We start from the raw sequence: 16,938 nt of genomic DNA, 5'->3' as shown, positions 1-16,938 counted from the left end.
GCTTGCAGTGCAAGCACCAAATTGCTGCGCTAGCTGTGGAAGCGAAGAGTGGCTAGTAACGTAGACGCACACGCAGAGGCAAAAATTTCTTGCTTACCTGCTTATCCCCCAAAAAGCGCTATGATCATGCCTCTTTTGGAATTGCGCTACTTGTGTATATAATCACTGTTTATTATTAATATAAACGCTTGTGTATGGACCAACGCACTATAGCTGTTCAATGCCGCTAAGAAAGGTTGAATAAGTATAAAAATCTTATAGGCTTTTGCAGTTGCAACAAGCAGCTACATGGATAATAATAATAAAAATAATAATAATAATAATACATTTGTAAAGCGCCTAATGCAAAAGCCTCTAAGCGCATAAAAGAAACAATAAAATAAACAATTAGAGAAAGATACAAGATACAAATAGCCAAATTACAAAAAAGAAGCTTTTTAAAAACAAATGAGTTTTCAACAAGGACTTAAAACATTGTAAAGTATTAGCTTGACGAATATGCACAGGAAGACTTTTCCAAAGAAATGGTGCGGCGTTAGAAAAAGATCTGGACCCCTGGATAAAGACAGGTACCTGTTATTCAGATCCAGTGATTCCATTGGATACAATGATATCATTGGATAAACGTGCAGTGACATGAGCTTTCCATGCACAAACAGTACACTGCTGTCATGTCCGCAATAGAACTTGACTGCGTTTCTCTATGTGGAGTGAATGTAGGTCAAAGGTGAAAATACACGCCGGTCTGGAGGCAGGTCTCTGGCATTATTCACGAGCTTTGATGTGTGACGTCAGATGTTCAGGCTACTTCATGTATTCCTTACACTCTTACTCTTAGAACATGGCACAATACATTTTTGTATGCTTGTTTATCAGGGTCCAAAAATTTGAGTGTCGAGTTTCGCCTGAAGGACTTAGTAGCAATTTCACTCGAGCAGCTTGAACCAAATGTTTTTTTTTTAATTGTTGCAATTTGCTATGCTTTCATTTGTAAATGACTCTAGCAACTTTTATTAGTTGGTTGGTCTAGTTGGTATGACCTGTCTATATGCAAAGGTCTTTGGTCCCACCAAGTCATTTGCCTGCTATTTTTTCTCAGAACTCGGGAAAGTAATTAGTACATTGTATATGGATAATAACCAAAATGAATGAACTTTTATTATGTCATGTCAAAACTGATTTTTTTTTATATTTTGCATTAAAGGCTCTGGACACCATTTGTAATTACTCAAAATATTATATATATTATGTTGATATTATAAAACATTGTGAGAAACGACTCCCTCTGAATTAATGTTTGTGTAGAAATTCAAAGAGAACTTTTGAGAAATTCAAAAGAGGTAATTTCTCACTCAAATGTTTGAATCTGATAAAAAACTTCAGGCCTGAAGCCTTTTTTAGGCGTCTGAAACCACATCAATTTGTGTAACAAGGATGTTTTTTCATTCATTATTCTCTTGCAGATTTGATGACCAATTGAGTCCAAATTTTAACAGGTTCGTTATTTTGTATGCGTATGTTGGGATACACCAAGGGAGATCACTGGTCTTTGACAATTACCAAAGGTGTCCATTGCCCTTATATGAAGATTTTGGGAATTTTCCAAGCCATCAAAGTTCACGGAGTTTGGGATAAGATAAACGACCAGTCTATAGACGATGTGACCTGCGACATCACATGTTTACAAAAGAGCCACAGAGCCTGGACTTCCTGCAGGCATGATAAGTACACAGGTCTTGGAAGAAAATATAAAAACCTTATATTTTTTTTGGAGATTGCACTGTCTAACTCATATCAACTTTTGATATGATGAAAGGGGGCACATCTCAAAACTTGTCCAGCTTTTACTTTCAAAACTCTTGGTTTTATGCGGAAATTATGACACAAAGGTGTCTACTTTCCCATAGGACCAGTGTAGTATCTTGCCTGCCAGAATACTCAAAGAATGTACAAGGTCACACTGGTCTTTAAGGTTCAGCATTACGTTACTTTACCCTTTTTTTCACAACTCTAGCCCTCTCAGTATAGACTTCAGGCATACATGCCTTTGGCACGCTGTAATACCGTTTGCACCAGCAGTGGACACTATTGGTAATTACTCAAAATAATTATTTGCATAAAACCTTACTTGGTAAAGAGTAATGGGGAGCTGTTGATAGTATAAAACGTTGTGAGAAACGGCTCCCTCTGAAGTGACATAGTTTTCGAAAAAGAAATAATTTTTCATGAATTTGTTTTTGAGACCTTGGATTTAGAACTTGAGGTCTCGAAATCAAGCATCTGAAAGCACACAACTTTGTGTTACAAGGGTGTTTTTTCTGTCACTATTTTCTCGCAACTTCGACGGCCAATTTAGCTCAAATTTTCACAGGTTTGTAATTTTATGCATTATATGTTGAGATACACCAAGTGAGAAGACTGGTCTTTGACAATTACCAATAGCGTCCAGTGTCTTTAAAAAAATTGTTCACTCTTTCATTCATAAAAATGCAATTTTGCCTTAGTCCCCAAGGTATAAACACACCCTGTGGCCACTGATGCGACCACTCTGTGACCACATGTAGTTTGTCTAGTGGAATGGTTTATTACACACATGTTTTTACCTTAACACTTCTCCAAAACTTCTCACCCTTCCAGCCCACTCAGTATAGACTTCAGGCATACAGGCCCTTGGCACGCTGGCCGACCAAGGCGGACCTCCTCATCGGAGACCAATCTACGGGGCACCAGGGCGGCTACAGAGCTCCTACTCGACAATGGCAAACGGCGGAGGGTCCACCGCTGCACGTTCCAGGGCTGTAACAAAGTCTACACCAAGAGCTCCCACCTCAAGGCACACATGAGGACCCATACAGGTGATTATCGCTGATGACCTTTTCAAATTTCAGGGACGAGTTTTTTGAGGTTTTGGGGAGGGCCGCAGGTCTGTTTGTTCTATGGCAATCGATACACACCATTCGTTTTACATGAGTTGTAGTGTTGAAAGCTATGTGGCTTTTTTGGTGTTTGGATTGTGAACAATATGGAGCTGTTTATATGATTTGAGGCATTGCATGGTGAGGTATCAATGTATATTTGGTTTGCGGTAACGCCATGTCTGTATCTACTTGCCAGGTAGAGTTTGTTCTTTAGAGAACTGTCTTGCTATATATAGAGCTACCAACTGTTGTTGAATTGGGAGCAAATTTTAAATATAGACCCATTAAAGGTATGGACACTATTGGTATTTACTTAAAATAATTGTTAGCATAATTTTTTTTACTTGGTAACAAGCATTAGACCTCTGTCACGCTGTCACCATCTTGGTCATGTTCCCTGTTTCCAATAACAGTGTAGTGAATTCCATTAACAGCTGCCAAGCATGTGTTAGCTTTTAGTGCTCGCACTGGAGACTTTTACCATTCCCCTATTGTATATGACCATCTGTAAATGGTGAACAATGAACTCCAAAACCCCCAGTGTAGTATAAAAGCCTATTGTAAGTTCCTTTGTTTACGCCTATTGAGCAGGCCCTAATCTTTTTCCTTAGTGTACATAGCCATATAAAAGCAAATGCAGACAATAAACCACCCTCACTCTTCTCCAGCTTTTGTTACAGAAAGGTTGTATCTCTCTAACTTATATAGTCGTAGTATTTAGGTTCATTTATTGTGGTTGTCCAAAGGCTGACTGGAAACTGAATTGGTAGTACACTACTCCTATACAGCAACCTTTCAGCTGGAGGACACCATTAGGGTATAAAGTAATATCTCTTAATAGTTAAATATAAATAGTAGTTAAGTAATTGTATTTGTGAGATCTTATTAATTTGAATGAAGTCAAAGCTGACCAGCGCCGCCAAAATGAAGCTTAATTCTGCCCAGACTCAGAAATAGGGTAAGTGTATATAATTGTAACCAAATACCCTATAACAGTAATGAATGCTAACTTTCATTGCCTATAGCACCAGACAATTATTTCGTCCAGCCTCAGTTTGGTTACAATGAGTTGGAATGGAGTAAAAATCAAGATGACCACACCGTGATAAAGCTTTGTAGAGAGCTGTTGATAGTAAAGAACATTGTGAGAAACGGCTCCCTCTGAAGTAACATAGTTTTTGAGAAAGAAGTAATTTTCCACTCAAATAATAAAAGACTTCAGTTGAAGCCTTTTATTGGGCATCTGGAAGCACACAAAGTTGTGCAACAAGCAGGCATGCAACTTTTCAGCCGACCAGCTGATTTCCTCTTTTTCTTTTCAAAACAATGGCATAAAAATTGAATAAACACTGTGCAAAAGTTAAGTGTGATCGACCATTTTTTCTTGCAATAAAAAAAGTTGCATGTGTGTTGCAAGGGTGTTTTATTTTTCATTATTATTTTGCAAATTCAATGACCAAGTGAGCAAAAATTTGTACAGGTTTGTTGTAAGGATACACCAAGTGAGAACACTGGGGTGCGTTCCACTCGCGCAAACGACTCGCAACTGTTCGCGCAAATGTTTCTTATCTTTTGAACGATTACTGCGTATACCCGATGTCAATATGGCGGCGCCCTGAAATGAAGATGGCGCGCACCATACGTAGTTTTTTTTTTTAAACTTTGTTTTTGTTGCAATAGTCCTCTTTTTGACATTACATCAACTAATTAACTTTGTTATTCCAAATCTGCATTATCATCCACCGAAAATACAATGCAATTATGTTTGTGACAAAGAAATAAATACCGTATGCTTGTCCGCCATTTTAAAAACCACTCGCCAACACCTCAGAAGTATGTTCGCCTAAAGTCGCAACTTTCGCCAACGGTGGCGGCGAACAACTCGTTCCACTTGAAATCGTTGGCAAACGTGTGCAACTGTTGGCAGCGTTTGCGCGAGTGGAACGCACCCCAGGTCTACGACAATTACCAACAGTACCAAAGGGTGTCCAGTGCCTTTAAGTGCCTTTGAGTCTCACTGTTTTCGCACAAAGTCCCAGTCTCAAAAACTGCGTCACTTCAGAGGGAGCCAATTCTCGCAATGTTTTATACCATCAACCTCTCCCCATTACTCGTCACCACGAAAGGTTTTATGCTAATAATTATTTTGAGTAATTACCAATAGTGTCCACTGCCTTTGAGTCTCACTGTGCTCGCACAAAGTCCCAGTCTCAAAAACTGCGTCACTTCAGAGGGAGCCAATTCTCGCAATGTTTTATACCATCAACCTCTCCCCATTACTCGTCACCAAGAAAGGTTTTATGCCAATAATTATTTTGAGTAATTACCAATAGTGTCCACTGCCTTTGAGTCTCACTGTGCTCGCACAAAGTCCCAGTCTCAAAAACTGCGTCACTTCAGAGGGAGCCAATTCTCGCAATGTTTTATACCATCAACCTCTCCCCATTACTCGTCACCACGAAAGGTTTTATGCTAATAATTATTTTGAGTAATTACCAATAGTGTCCACTGCCTTTAAGTCTCACTGTGCTTGCACAAAGTCCACGTTGAAAGCAGGGATTTTTGTTTTATTTACATTCACATCATGTAGACACTTTTTTGTAGTTTTGAGTTTGCAGTTCAGGTTGGCTCAGTAGTTTCTTTCCCGACCTTTCACCTATGAACCTTTCACCTCAATATAAAAGCCCTCCAGAAGTATTTTTATAACACGCACATGACAGAGAATCTGTGTATGCGTTAATGAAAACCTTCCCTTTATCTCGCCTGTCACTCACCCTCAACTCATACAGCCTCTGCGCTCGTGTGTTTTTTATTTCCACAAGATTTTGTCTCCATGTTTTGAATCTCCAAAGTGCGAAATTTCACACTCACTCTTTCCTTCTTGAACCACCCAGATGTCAGAAAAAAAACCTTTCATAGTCGGGGGACCATTTTCTCTCTCAACCCCCCCCCCCTCCCTGCTACTCCCCCTCCCCTCAACTCGTTCAGCCTCTGCTTTTGTGTGTTTTTTATTTCCACAAGATTCACCTTCATGTTATGAATCTAGAAAGTGCGAAATTTCACACTCACTCTTTCCTTCTCGATCCACCCAGATGTCAGAAAAAAACAACCTTTCAGAGCCAGGGACTGTTTTCTGTCTCTTACCCCCCCCCCCCTCAACTTCCCCCCCTCCCCTTCTCTAAACTAAGAGAGAAAATTTCCCTCAGGACCCTTGTGAACTGTGAAAGGGCAGATTGTGTTCACACCTGTTTCCACGTGGGGCACGTTTTGGGGCGGAAGTAGCCCTACACCTCGGGAGCTCACCGGGCGGCTGCTTTTCCGTCAGTTTTTGATTGCTTGTCCAAACTGGCATCCCAGGGCTCCTTACAGCGCCATCCTGTCACCCCTGATGAAATTAGAGGGCCCCAAAATTTGTGGCACCATTAAAGGAACTGCTTGTCATTTTTACCCCCCTTACCTCTGACAAGGGGGAAGTTCTGTGTAGTTTTATTTTTTGTTTTAAAGGTAATCTGGTTGTCGTTTCTCGAAAAGCAAAATCTAAAAAGCAGCAAAAAAAAATATTAAATTGTAATATGGCAGGCTTGTGATTTGCCTTGGTCTTTCGTGATTTCAGGATTTTTTTACTGATCTCCCGGCACCTTCAGATTTTCATAAAGACTTGGCCCGTGTTATGACCAGATCTTCATAATATCTATTTGAAATGATGTAGAAAGTCTGTAAACCCCTAAACATTCTGTAAATTCAGGGAGCTTCATTTTCACACCAAAAGAAACCGTTCAAATCTTTGTTCGATCTCCAGGGATAAGATTGTTCAGACATTTGTCTGAATTCAGACTTTTTATGTCGGCCTGGTGAAGAAAATCAGACAATATTATTTTTTTCCAAAAAATAAAGAAATCCTGGTCTACTTCTCTAGTGCTTTGGATACTGTTTCCAAAAGCTCCTTGGAATCTATAACCCCCAGGGGTCACCAAACGGTAGAAATGCCATCATTTCAACATACCTTTGAGTTTGAGAGTCGTTTGTAATTTTGTTTGATGGTTGTGTGTGATTTTGAGTAGACTTGGTTCTTACAGTATAGTGGTTCCTGAAAAAAAAGTTTCAGACTTTTTCAATAGTAATGACTCTCACCCCTGGGTCTCATCCCTACTGACTAAGTACATCTGAATAAATGCCTGACACTCCATTCCCCGTAATTTGTAATTTCCTTATAGTGTCACGGGTGCCCTTTACCAAGGATGTCGTTGTGCCCTATCCATTTAAAAAAACATTCCATGCAGGCCTGTGAATAGCTTGAATATATTATCCGGAACGGCATAAGGTTACTGATGTTAATGATGTGGTAAATATTAAACTTGCATTGTTGTTTTTTGGTTGAAATTCGCAAACATTAATAGTTTGTTCTCCGATTGACTGTTTACAGTAATGTCAGTGAACAACTTGGACACCAAGTTTTCAAATTGTCAGCAAATTTTGTTTCGACCAACTCCAGGGCCCAATTTCATAGAGCTGCTTAAGCACAAAATTTTGCTTAAGCAAAAAAATCCTTGCTTAGTAAAATCAGATTACCGGCCAAGACTCCACTCAATCGTTATGCTAAGTGAACAACAGCTAATTACCAGTCACAATCAATGTATATGGCATAACATTTTGGCCAGTAACATGTGTAAAATAAGCGAGCTATTTTCGTGCTTAAGCGAAACTTTTGCTTAAGCAGCTCTATGAAAATGGCCCCTGGCTTAAACCCTCTTTTAGAGAGGATATTATCCTGGTTGTATCTCCTTTAAGCCGCTGGTGAGCGGTGTGATTAGCATGTGACCCGCAGGAACTGTAAATCAATCATAGAGAGTGGATTCTAATTAGTCAGATGAATTACAGTGGGAAAGGAAGGCTCAGCCAGGTGGCATCTTCAACACACGTCAGCATCACCTGTCCACATTAATAAGCCACTGTTCACCTCCGTGTTGTCCCTACAAATTTGCGTTCGCTGGTTTGTACCTGACATGTTTCCGGACTCGTTGGACAGCGTGTAAATCACCCATTTACTCATGTGTAGGAACCAGACTGTTTGCGGGTTGTTGTTTTGTCGTTCCTTGGTTCGATGCTTATGAATCATGGGTCGAATGTTTAGTATCATAATTGAAATTGAAATCTAAAAGTTACTGTGGAAATATTTGTTAGTTCGAAAAAGACTCTGCTAGGACCGAAACGTCAGGCCATAAACTATTTGTTGCATTTATACCATTCTTTTGGTTGGTAAGCAGTTTGCAACAGCTAATGCTATTTTCTCAAATGTTTTATTTAGAGAGGATTTTTTGAAAGGCATGTACAGAAGTATTAGGATAGAGTAAAAGCTTTCAGCAATCAAGGGGTAAACTTTTTTCTACATATACACCAAAATGAACATTGAATAACTCTTTCCAGATATTGTACTTGACAAACTTAAACACTTTTTTATTCATCATTGACACAGCGATTGTTAATTGATATCAATAACATTGAAATAACTTCTGACATCTGGAAACAGCTTTTTATGGTATACCTGGCCACTTGCTGTTACTATTGGTTTGATTTGTGTCTGTTGAATTCAGGTTTAATTGAAATCATGTATAACTTATCATTGGATTTTAAGACAGTCAGGTGTGGCATAGCGCCTACGATAGTGAAAACGAAGCAAATTTTGACGCGACACAATAGGCAAAACAGGGTGTAACGTTTATTGCGTCACCAAAATCACTTCGCATTCGCTTTCGTGTGAACTATTTCTCACAGCTAAAGTAGCAGTCCCAGCCTATTTTCTAAATCGTCCGCCGGGGTAATAGTTAAAAAACAGGACATTTCCTTTCAGAACTGAGAAGTATCCCGAACCCCCGAACATCTACTCCGTGGTAGTAGAGTAAAGCAAGACAGTTCTCTTAGAACAAACTCTACCTGGCAAGTAGATACACACATGGTGTTACCTCAAACCAAATATATATAACTCTCGCTCACTCATTCTACCGAATAGACATCTGGGGTTCATCCTGCTGATTTCTTATGCCACAGTTAGCAGCTAAGTTCCATAGTCTGTCAACCTTGCTTGGTATTCAGGTGGCTTAATTTATTAAGTTGCTTATTTTTATTTTTTTTAATACTTATGGTGATCATTTCTTCCTTTCATCCCTCCAGGAGAGAAGCCGTACAAATGCACATGGGAAGGATGTGGTTGGAGTTTTGCCCGTTCAGACGAGCTGACCAGGCATTTCCGCAAACACACGGGTGACAAACCCTTCAAGTGCCCCCAGTGTGAACGGGCTTTCTCCCGCTCGGACCATCTCTCACTACACATGAAAAGGCATTGAGGGGGTTCAGTTGTGGCTGGTACTTTGCATTCAGCTTGTGGTAAGAAGAGTATGCTGATTGCTAACTCTTGCGCTGGATCGGCTTAAGACATTACGGAGAGTTCTTTCAACAAAGAATCTCTGATAAGCCGTCCTAACCTATATTGTACACCAACAACCCTACATAAAGACCTTATGCATTGACGTCATCAAGCAGCCATCTTCGAGGTAAACAATGATGTAACAATCGCAACGCACAGATTTGTACGTGCGGGATTGGCCAATGATCAACTGACCTTTGACCTCTAAGTGAGGGCGCCATACTCAAATGACATCATGTGCATCAGGTATATTGTAGATGCTGACATGGACTCAACTGATATCAAAAGCCAAAGCTTTGCAAGGTGGATAGCAACAACATCGTCAATAGAGGGCGCTCTTACTTTTTCTGTGAGATAAACTCCTGTGGGAACAGCAGACAATCTCTCTGAAGTCGCAGCTTTGTTGTTGGAATCAACCAGTCCAACCAATAGCCTTTTTGGTTAATTTTCACCGACATCTTGGTGGCTTTTGTGGGCTACCTTTTCTTTTTACCGTTTAGTTTGCAGTCAGTTGAGGATAACATGATGTCTTGCGCACAAAGCATGAAAGCTACAACAAGCAGCAATGGGTCGGCTTGAGGACAAAATAAAGTCCAATACATCTAGATGGTCTCACTTGATTTCACCCAACCTAAGAGAGATTCGGAGGAAACTAACACTGTAGTCACTTTAAGTTCACTTTATAAAATCAGACGTATAGAATGAACGATGGCCATAACCAGATAAAGATGCATGTAGGTAACCCAAAGCTTAGCAGAGTGTGAGCAACTATGTCCTATTTTATACAAATTCCATACTATGCTAAAACTTAAAAGTTCATCTTAGAACAAATAATTACTGACATAAAACAATTAAATAAAACATGGGTCCAATTTCATAGGGCTGCTTTAGCACAACAAAGTAGCTAAGCACAACAAAATTGTGCTTAGCAGAACTAGGTTACCAGCCAAAATACCATGTCACATACACAATCTGTGACTAATATCCAGCATAATTTCTGCTCAGCAGGAAATGTTTTGTAAAAGCAATATTTTCTGCTTAAGCAGCTCTGGGGCCACGGTTTCCCAAAGTTCCCATGCAAGTTTTTCTTTTGCCCTTTAATTTAGACCTCAATTGGAAATGAGCAGATCGTTTGTTCTAAACATAAATTTGAATGCATTTGTCTAAAGAGCTATTGCCAAGGTACCAGTATTGCGTAAGGTCTACCTTTTCTCTCTTCAACATTTTACATAATTTGTTTAAAAGCACTGTGACAGAGAAGTACGGAGTTAAAGTTGAGTGAGATATTAGAGGGGAAAGAAAACAGAAAGGCTAATGATTGATGAAGCTAAGATCGTTTTACTTTTTATTTGTTTTAACTCTTCTTTTCAACAATTGGAATGGATGTGTTGGATTTAAATCTTGAGGATTTCTTTTTTTTTTTAAACATAGTATTAATGATATGCGTTTGAAATGACTTTATGTATGTACATTAAACTGGTTTTAGTATAAACTAGTTAACCGGTTGTAACCGGCTGTAACTGGTTTAAACATGCAACCAGCGTTTCACTGCCACACAGGGAACGGGGAGGGAGTAGAGACTTACAGGGAAAGCTCAACATTGGTGGTTAGTTAAGTAACGACATGTTATGTTTCTTGGGTACTTGCTCCATTGGCACTGCACTCTTTGACAACTCTCCATTTTGACAAGCCACCTAATGTATATGGTGTTTGAGGCATTGCATGTTGAGGTAATCAATATATTTGGTTTGCGGTAACACCATGTGAGTATCTTTTTGCAAGGTAGATTATGTTCTTTTGAGAACTTGTCTTGCTTTTTGTTTTTCTACTGCGGCATTTCTGAGTCTTTCTCGAAGACTAAAATGTGACCTCTTCAATAGGACAGAATGAGGGAGAAATCACAAATCTTCAGAAACTTGTAAAAACGAGCCTGCAGAAGACCGGAAACTTTGATCTCAAGATGAAAACCTTGAAAACTTCACAGGAAATTGACACACTCTTATGTGTTTAAAGCCACCAATGTTGTTCTATTCCCTTATGCAATTAAAGAATTGTTTTAAATTGAAAACAAAAATGGTTTAACGATACAGAAATATACCTCATTTACTCAGTAGCTCATTTATGTTTAGCTAATTTCCTTGTTGCAAATGTGAAGTGTATTTGAAACTCTTTGTTGTGATTTTGTTTGATGGTTGTGTGTGGTTTTGAGTAGACATGGTTCTAACAGAATAGTGGTTCTACAATTATCTTTTTCAGTATGTTATGATAATTCCTGTGACAAAATCCAAGATGAAGCTGTGTAGACCTTAATCATCGTAAAGACTGATCCAATTTGAACATTTTGCACGTGCCCTTGTACTAGTTTTTGTCCTGGATAGACTGGCCGCTGGGGCCGAACGAAAGTTAGGACGTGTAACTCGCCCTAACTCGATAAGTCTAGTCTTAACTCTTTGTGATATCCACCCAAGGTCTCACATCTATAACCAAATACCAGGACCATTCAATAGTGAGTGCTGTGCACTAGATATAGTTTCCACCCATTGACTATGCATAACTAATACAACTCAATGCTGACTTTTAGAAGGCTTTGTCAAGTGTGATTATGCGATCTTAGCAAGTAACTTGGGTAGTGTTTTGGCATTGCAGGACCCTCGACTTTTAATTAGCCTAGTTGGTTAGCACAACTCATTTTTAAAGATATTTTCTATAGCTATATTCACAGGATGACTAAAAAAGTTCTAGCAATGCTTTTGGTTTTTTTTTGCGGAAAAGTTCTTTCAATGTTTTAGTTGAAGATTTGTTCCTTGGATGTTTTTTTATTTATTGATGACTGATTTTTGATTTTACCCAAAGTGGGTAAGACCTCTATTCTCCTGCTAGAGAGTTATGCAACAAAGTTACAAAGATGCAAATTTAACATCTATTTTATCGTTGTAGTGCCGCTGCTAAGACATAGGGTTCGAACTGCCTCTAGCTACCGGGCAATCTCGGTGGTCTTGTTGGTATGACGCTGCTCTAGAATTGCAAAGGTCGGGGGTTCTAATCCCACCCGAGTAATATGCCTGTGATTCTTTATTCACAGAACTCGGGCAAGTACTGAGTATACAGTGCTTACACACATCTATGTAAGGGTTAAACCAAATTTGATGAAGCTACAATAGCCTTAAAAATATCAACAGCTGTTAAAGATATCCAACTTTTCTAGTGGAATATCAAGTCAAAGTTTGTGTAACAAAATGATTCAGAGTATGATGAAGTATAGTTCAAAATATTGTAAATTTATGTTATATTTGTCTTATAGGATTAAGTTAATTGTACAGACCTATGATAGGAAGAGGCACAAGAAGTGGTGGAAAGAACCCAACATTTTGTTCAATTTTGTTGTTAAGGAGGAAATCATGCAAGGATTTCATTTGTTGCAGTACTGAGACATTGAATGTATTTCAATGATACGCTTTATTTTTGTTTTGGATGGATGCTTTGCGGAGAGAAAACAAACAAATATTTGGGGTTTTTAGTTGAAGGGGCTACAAGCTCTGGGGAGATTTCAACCCTCGTCTTAAACTTAGAGTTCAAATACATGTGATCTCTAAGTTGGAAATAGTGAGAATGATAGTGGTTCTTGTTTCTATCTCCAAAAGGGGGGGGGGGAGTATTTTCCTTGAGCCATCAATCTTTTGCAGATTAAAGGCAGTGGACACTATTGGTAATTACTCAAAATATTGGTTACGAGTAATGGGAGAGGTTGATGGTATAAAACATTGTGAGAAACGGCACCCTCTAAAGTGCCATAGTTTTTGAGAACGAAGTAATTGTCCACGAATTTGATTTCGAGACCTCAGATTAAGAACTTGAGGTCTCGAAATCAACCATCTAAATGCACACAACTTCGTGTGACAAGGGTGTTTTCTTCTCTCATTATTATCTCGCAACTTCGATGACCGATTGAGCTGAAATTTTTACAGGTTTGTTATTTTATGGATATGTTGAGATACACCAACTGTGAAGGCTAGTCTTTGACAATTACTAATAGTGTCCACTGCCTTTAACTGAGAGAAAGACGGTTTGAATAATCCAAATGAATGACTACAAAAGTACAGTCTTGTTCCTTTGGTAGAACAGTTAGTATTGGAGCTGTAAAAATCTGATGACCCGCATGACCCAAGGACATTGTGTATGAGTTTATTCATAGACATTATCGCAAATACTCGGTACACATGCGTTAGGTGTGGAATGAAGTGCATGCTGGTCTAGCTAGTGATCAAGATCACTAGCTAGACCCGCATGCACCTCATTCAACAGTTGGCGCTTGCGCAATGTGTATTTTTTGAAGAGGTGTATGGAAACAATTACTTTATGTTGATGTGGGCAAAACTGAACTAAAAATAAACTCAGTTCAATAACCATAATACAATAAAGTTTGTATGACCAACTTTGTGCATCCCCTTAAAGGCAGTGGACACTGTTGGTAATTACTCAAAATAATTATTAGCATAAAAACTTACTTGGTAACAAGTATAATGGGGAACTGTTGATAGTATGAAACATTGTGAAAAACGGCTCCTTCTTAAGTAACGTAGTTTTTGAGAAAGAAGTAATTTTCCAAGGTTTTGATTTCGAGACCTCAGATTTAGAATTTGAGGTCTCGAAATCAAGCATCTAAAAGCACACAACTTCGTATGACAAGGTTGTTTTTTTCTTTCATTATTATCTCACTTCTTCGATGACCGATTGAGCTCAAATTTTCACAGGTTTGTTATTTTATGTATATGTTGAGATACACCAAGTGAGAAGACTGGTGTTTGACAACTACCAATAGTGTCCAGTGTCTTTAAGGTGAATCCTCTCCTGCTTCTTCCCATGTTGTGTTGTAAATTTGGGTTTGATCCCTGGTTGAATGTCCCTGGAATGGGCCAGCTACAGAATTATTGCAGTAACTATTGTTAAAAATAAATTTATGAGGAAATGATCAATATTTATGCAGCTTGATTATAAAAAAAAATTCTTTTGGTAGAGTTAACACTGTGTATAAAACATACAGTTATTAGGGACCTCAATAGCTTTGTTGCATAATAAATCATAAATAAGTCATTTTTATAAAAACCTTGTTGTTGGGGTCTAATGAAATTGTACAAACAAATGTGGGATTACGAGAAAAAAAACCTGTTAAATAATACTATTTTGTATGCGTGAATAATATTTTTATTAATACAAATATTGTGTGTTGTAACAATAATTTTAATGGTGCTCTCTTATTGTTTTGTGGGGCTGGTAACTCAATGAAATTTCAGGCTTGTTAAATTACGCTCTCATGTTTGTTTGTTTGTATGTATGTATGTATGTACATTACTGTACATTCATGTCTAATGGCATGATGCAATATTCAATAGTTGTGACGAGTGTGTATATGGAAAGGTAGGGAGAGTGAGTGTGGTGGTTTATAATATAGATCTGTCACCAACTACGTGTTTTGAATTAAGTTTGTTTAATTATAAATTTGAAAACCAATAAAATATAATCTGTAACATATGATATCAAAGGTTTCATGTGGATTTTTTATTGCATTACTTGTACACCACCATCCATGTCCCCAGCCCCCCCCCCCCCCCAGCCCCCCCCCCACCCCTCCATCGGTCACCGTGGTCCAGTGGTTAGACTGCAGGACTTGCAATCACATGGTTGCGGGTTCGAATCCTACCAAGCTAACCACTGATTTCACAATGACTAGAATAAATATTGTAGTCTAGTTACTGAATCACAATTAATTGGTTTGTGCAATTCATAAACATAGACATAAACGAGAGAGATTGGCCGTTTCCATAACAAGCCTCTCCCAAAATTAAAGTTATCCTGGGAAATTGTTAGTTAACATTATTTTGTTGTTCAATTTAGTTCAGTTCAGTTCAGTACAACATTTATTTCCAATTCCTCAATCAATATAAATATGGGTGAAAAAAAGAAACAATTAATCAAAAATTATTACAATTATTAATTTCCTATGTTGAGATAACTCTATTTATTGTTCACAATCTGTCATTAATAATCAAAACAACTTCACCACTGCTACGGACAGTAAAACAAAAGTGCACTGTTAATGACATAATATATCTATCTGTATGAATATGTATAGACGAGAGCATGAGTGACTAAAAATGCCGTCCTCTCATTGGTTGAAAAAGCTTGCGTCATACGCGTCATTCCCGCTCATCCAATGAGAAGATGGGAACAAATAATACATGATGTAGTGCTGGATTTACCGTCTGCTACGCGAGCGTATCACTGCATCATTGTGTTACAAGAAAAGCATGGAAAAACAACACGGCAGTTTATGTCTTTTTTATTATCATTTTTGAATTGTTTGTTGTAAGTTTTGGAAGCACCAGCTCTCCTGCCCGAGTTTGCCTTGGTTTTCCATGGAGGAAGAAACTGATTTTCGAGACCGTCACAGTGGAATAGCCCCCTCTGTTGTGAGATGTTTGCATTTAAATTGAGGGCGGTAGATACTTCTCCTTTCAAGCTGATCCACGTGTGGAAAATGTTCTGTTTTGTGTTTGGCGGTGGATTTTTCACGAAGCTATACCCTGGAAGGTAATAAATTTCACTCATTTATTTCCCCATTTGTGCAAAGAACAAGAACGATTTTTGCAAGAGGAAAACAGTTTAATGCTTGCTGCTGCTTTACACCGAGTTGTGCAATGTACAACATTTTAATTTTAATTTTTGTTTCACCAGGGGGGCGGCGGGCACACGCCTACTTTATGGAACTGACAGACGACAACCTTTTAAAAAGAAGTGGAAATACTCGTTTCCATTATTAAATCTCCATTAGTATTGCTTCCTCCAAAGACTAGTGCTGACCGGGTATAATGTAGCAACTGGACCCACAGCTATTTTTGAAATGCAAAAATATTAAGTGGGAAAAACTTTACATATCCTGCCACCACCAAAATAGTTAGTGGGGAAAACATTCCATACCCTGCCACCACTTTTCACGTTTATCTTTTAGCACTGTTCCCCAAACAGTACATAGTTTCCAAATTACACTTTACTTTGATTCTTTAATGTATACAGTGGTAGTCACATACAGGCAAGATTTGATAAGAAGGTGGCAAAATGGCTCTCCAAATTATTGAATACATTTACATGTGAATGCTAGATAAAAACAGGGTCAAAACATTTGGACATCCTTCTAGTCTAATGTTTTGTTTTATAAACATTAAAAATTTGCCTGTTGCAAAGTGTTTGACATGTATTTGAACTTACTAAAATTGCTCAGAATTAATTTTTTCAAATTCTGAGGGATTGTCTTTGAGAAAAATGCCCCCCCCTTCCTCTGTGCGCCCAACTCATGAGCTACTTAGCAGCAAAGAATGTGACAAATCCAGAGTGGGATATCAGTTTGGCAATGTTGATTGGAATAATATGCAGATTATGGTGTCATAAAAGTGACTGCTAAGAACACTTGGATGAAGTTAGTTCAACCCCTTCCCCAATTAGTAGCGTAACCCGTGTACTTTTTATTTATTTTTTATTTTATTTTTATTTTTTTGGGGGGGGGGGGAGTGTAGGAAAATTTAGGGCATATTTAGTGTATCAAAC

The 16,938-nt window shown here is 38.4% G+C and overlaps 1 protein-coding gene and 1 long non-coding RNA gene across 10 annotated transcripts in view; both read left to right on the top strand.

Annotated features, from left to right (window-relative positions):
* LOC139935833 (uncharacterized) overlaps positions 1 to 14,878 on the top strand; it is a 107,887-nt gene extending 93,009 nt beyond the window's left edge. For 8 of the 9 annotated variants that reach the window (XM_071930432.1, XM_071930431.1, XM_071930435.1 and 5 more), the window contains 3 exons: positions 1,464 to 1,496; positions 2,638 to 2,855; positions 9,087 to 14,878. In XM_071930432.1, coding sequence (XP_071786533.1) covers positions 1,464 to 1,496; positions 2,638 to 2,855; positions 9,087 to 9,259 — 424 coding nt within the window. In that variant the 3' untranslated portion in view covers positions 9,260 to 14,878. The remainder of the gene's footprint in view (positions 1 to 1,463; positions 1,497 to 2,637; positions 2,856 to 9,086) is intronic. The other variant, XM_071930436.1, reaches the window with a different exon arrangement.
* A 978-nt stretch (positions 14,879 to 15,856) lies between these two features.
* The window catches only part of LOC139936501 (uncharacterized), a 59,248-nt gene continuing 58,166 nt past the window's right edge, over positions 15,857 to 16,938 (top strand). Inside the window, exon 1 of the long non-coding RNA XR_011785962.1 lies at positions 15,857 to 15,927. This is a non-coding gene — a long non-coding RNA (uncharacterized lncRNA). The remainder of the gene's footprint in view (positions 15,928 to 16,938) is intronic.

The sequence above is a fragment of the Asterias amurensis genome, chromosome 4 (assembly GCF_032118995.1).
Source record: "Asterias amurensis chromosome 4, ASM3211899v1".
Taxonomy (NCBI): domain Eukaryota; kingdom Metazoa; phylum Echinodermata; class Asteroidea; order Forcipulatida; family Asteriidae; genus Asterias; species Asterias amurensis.
The sequence above is the reverse complement of the archived record's forward strand: the minus strand, read 5'-3'. Positions and strand labels throughout refer to the sequence as shown.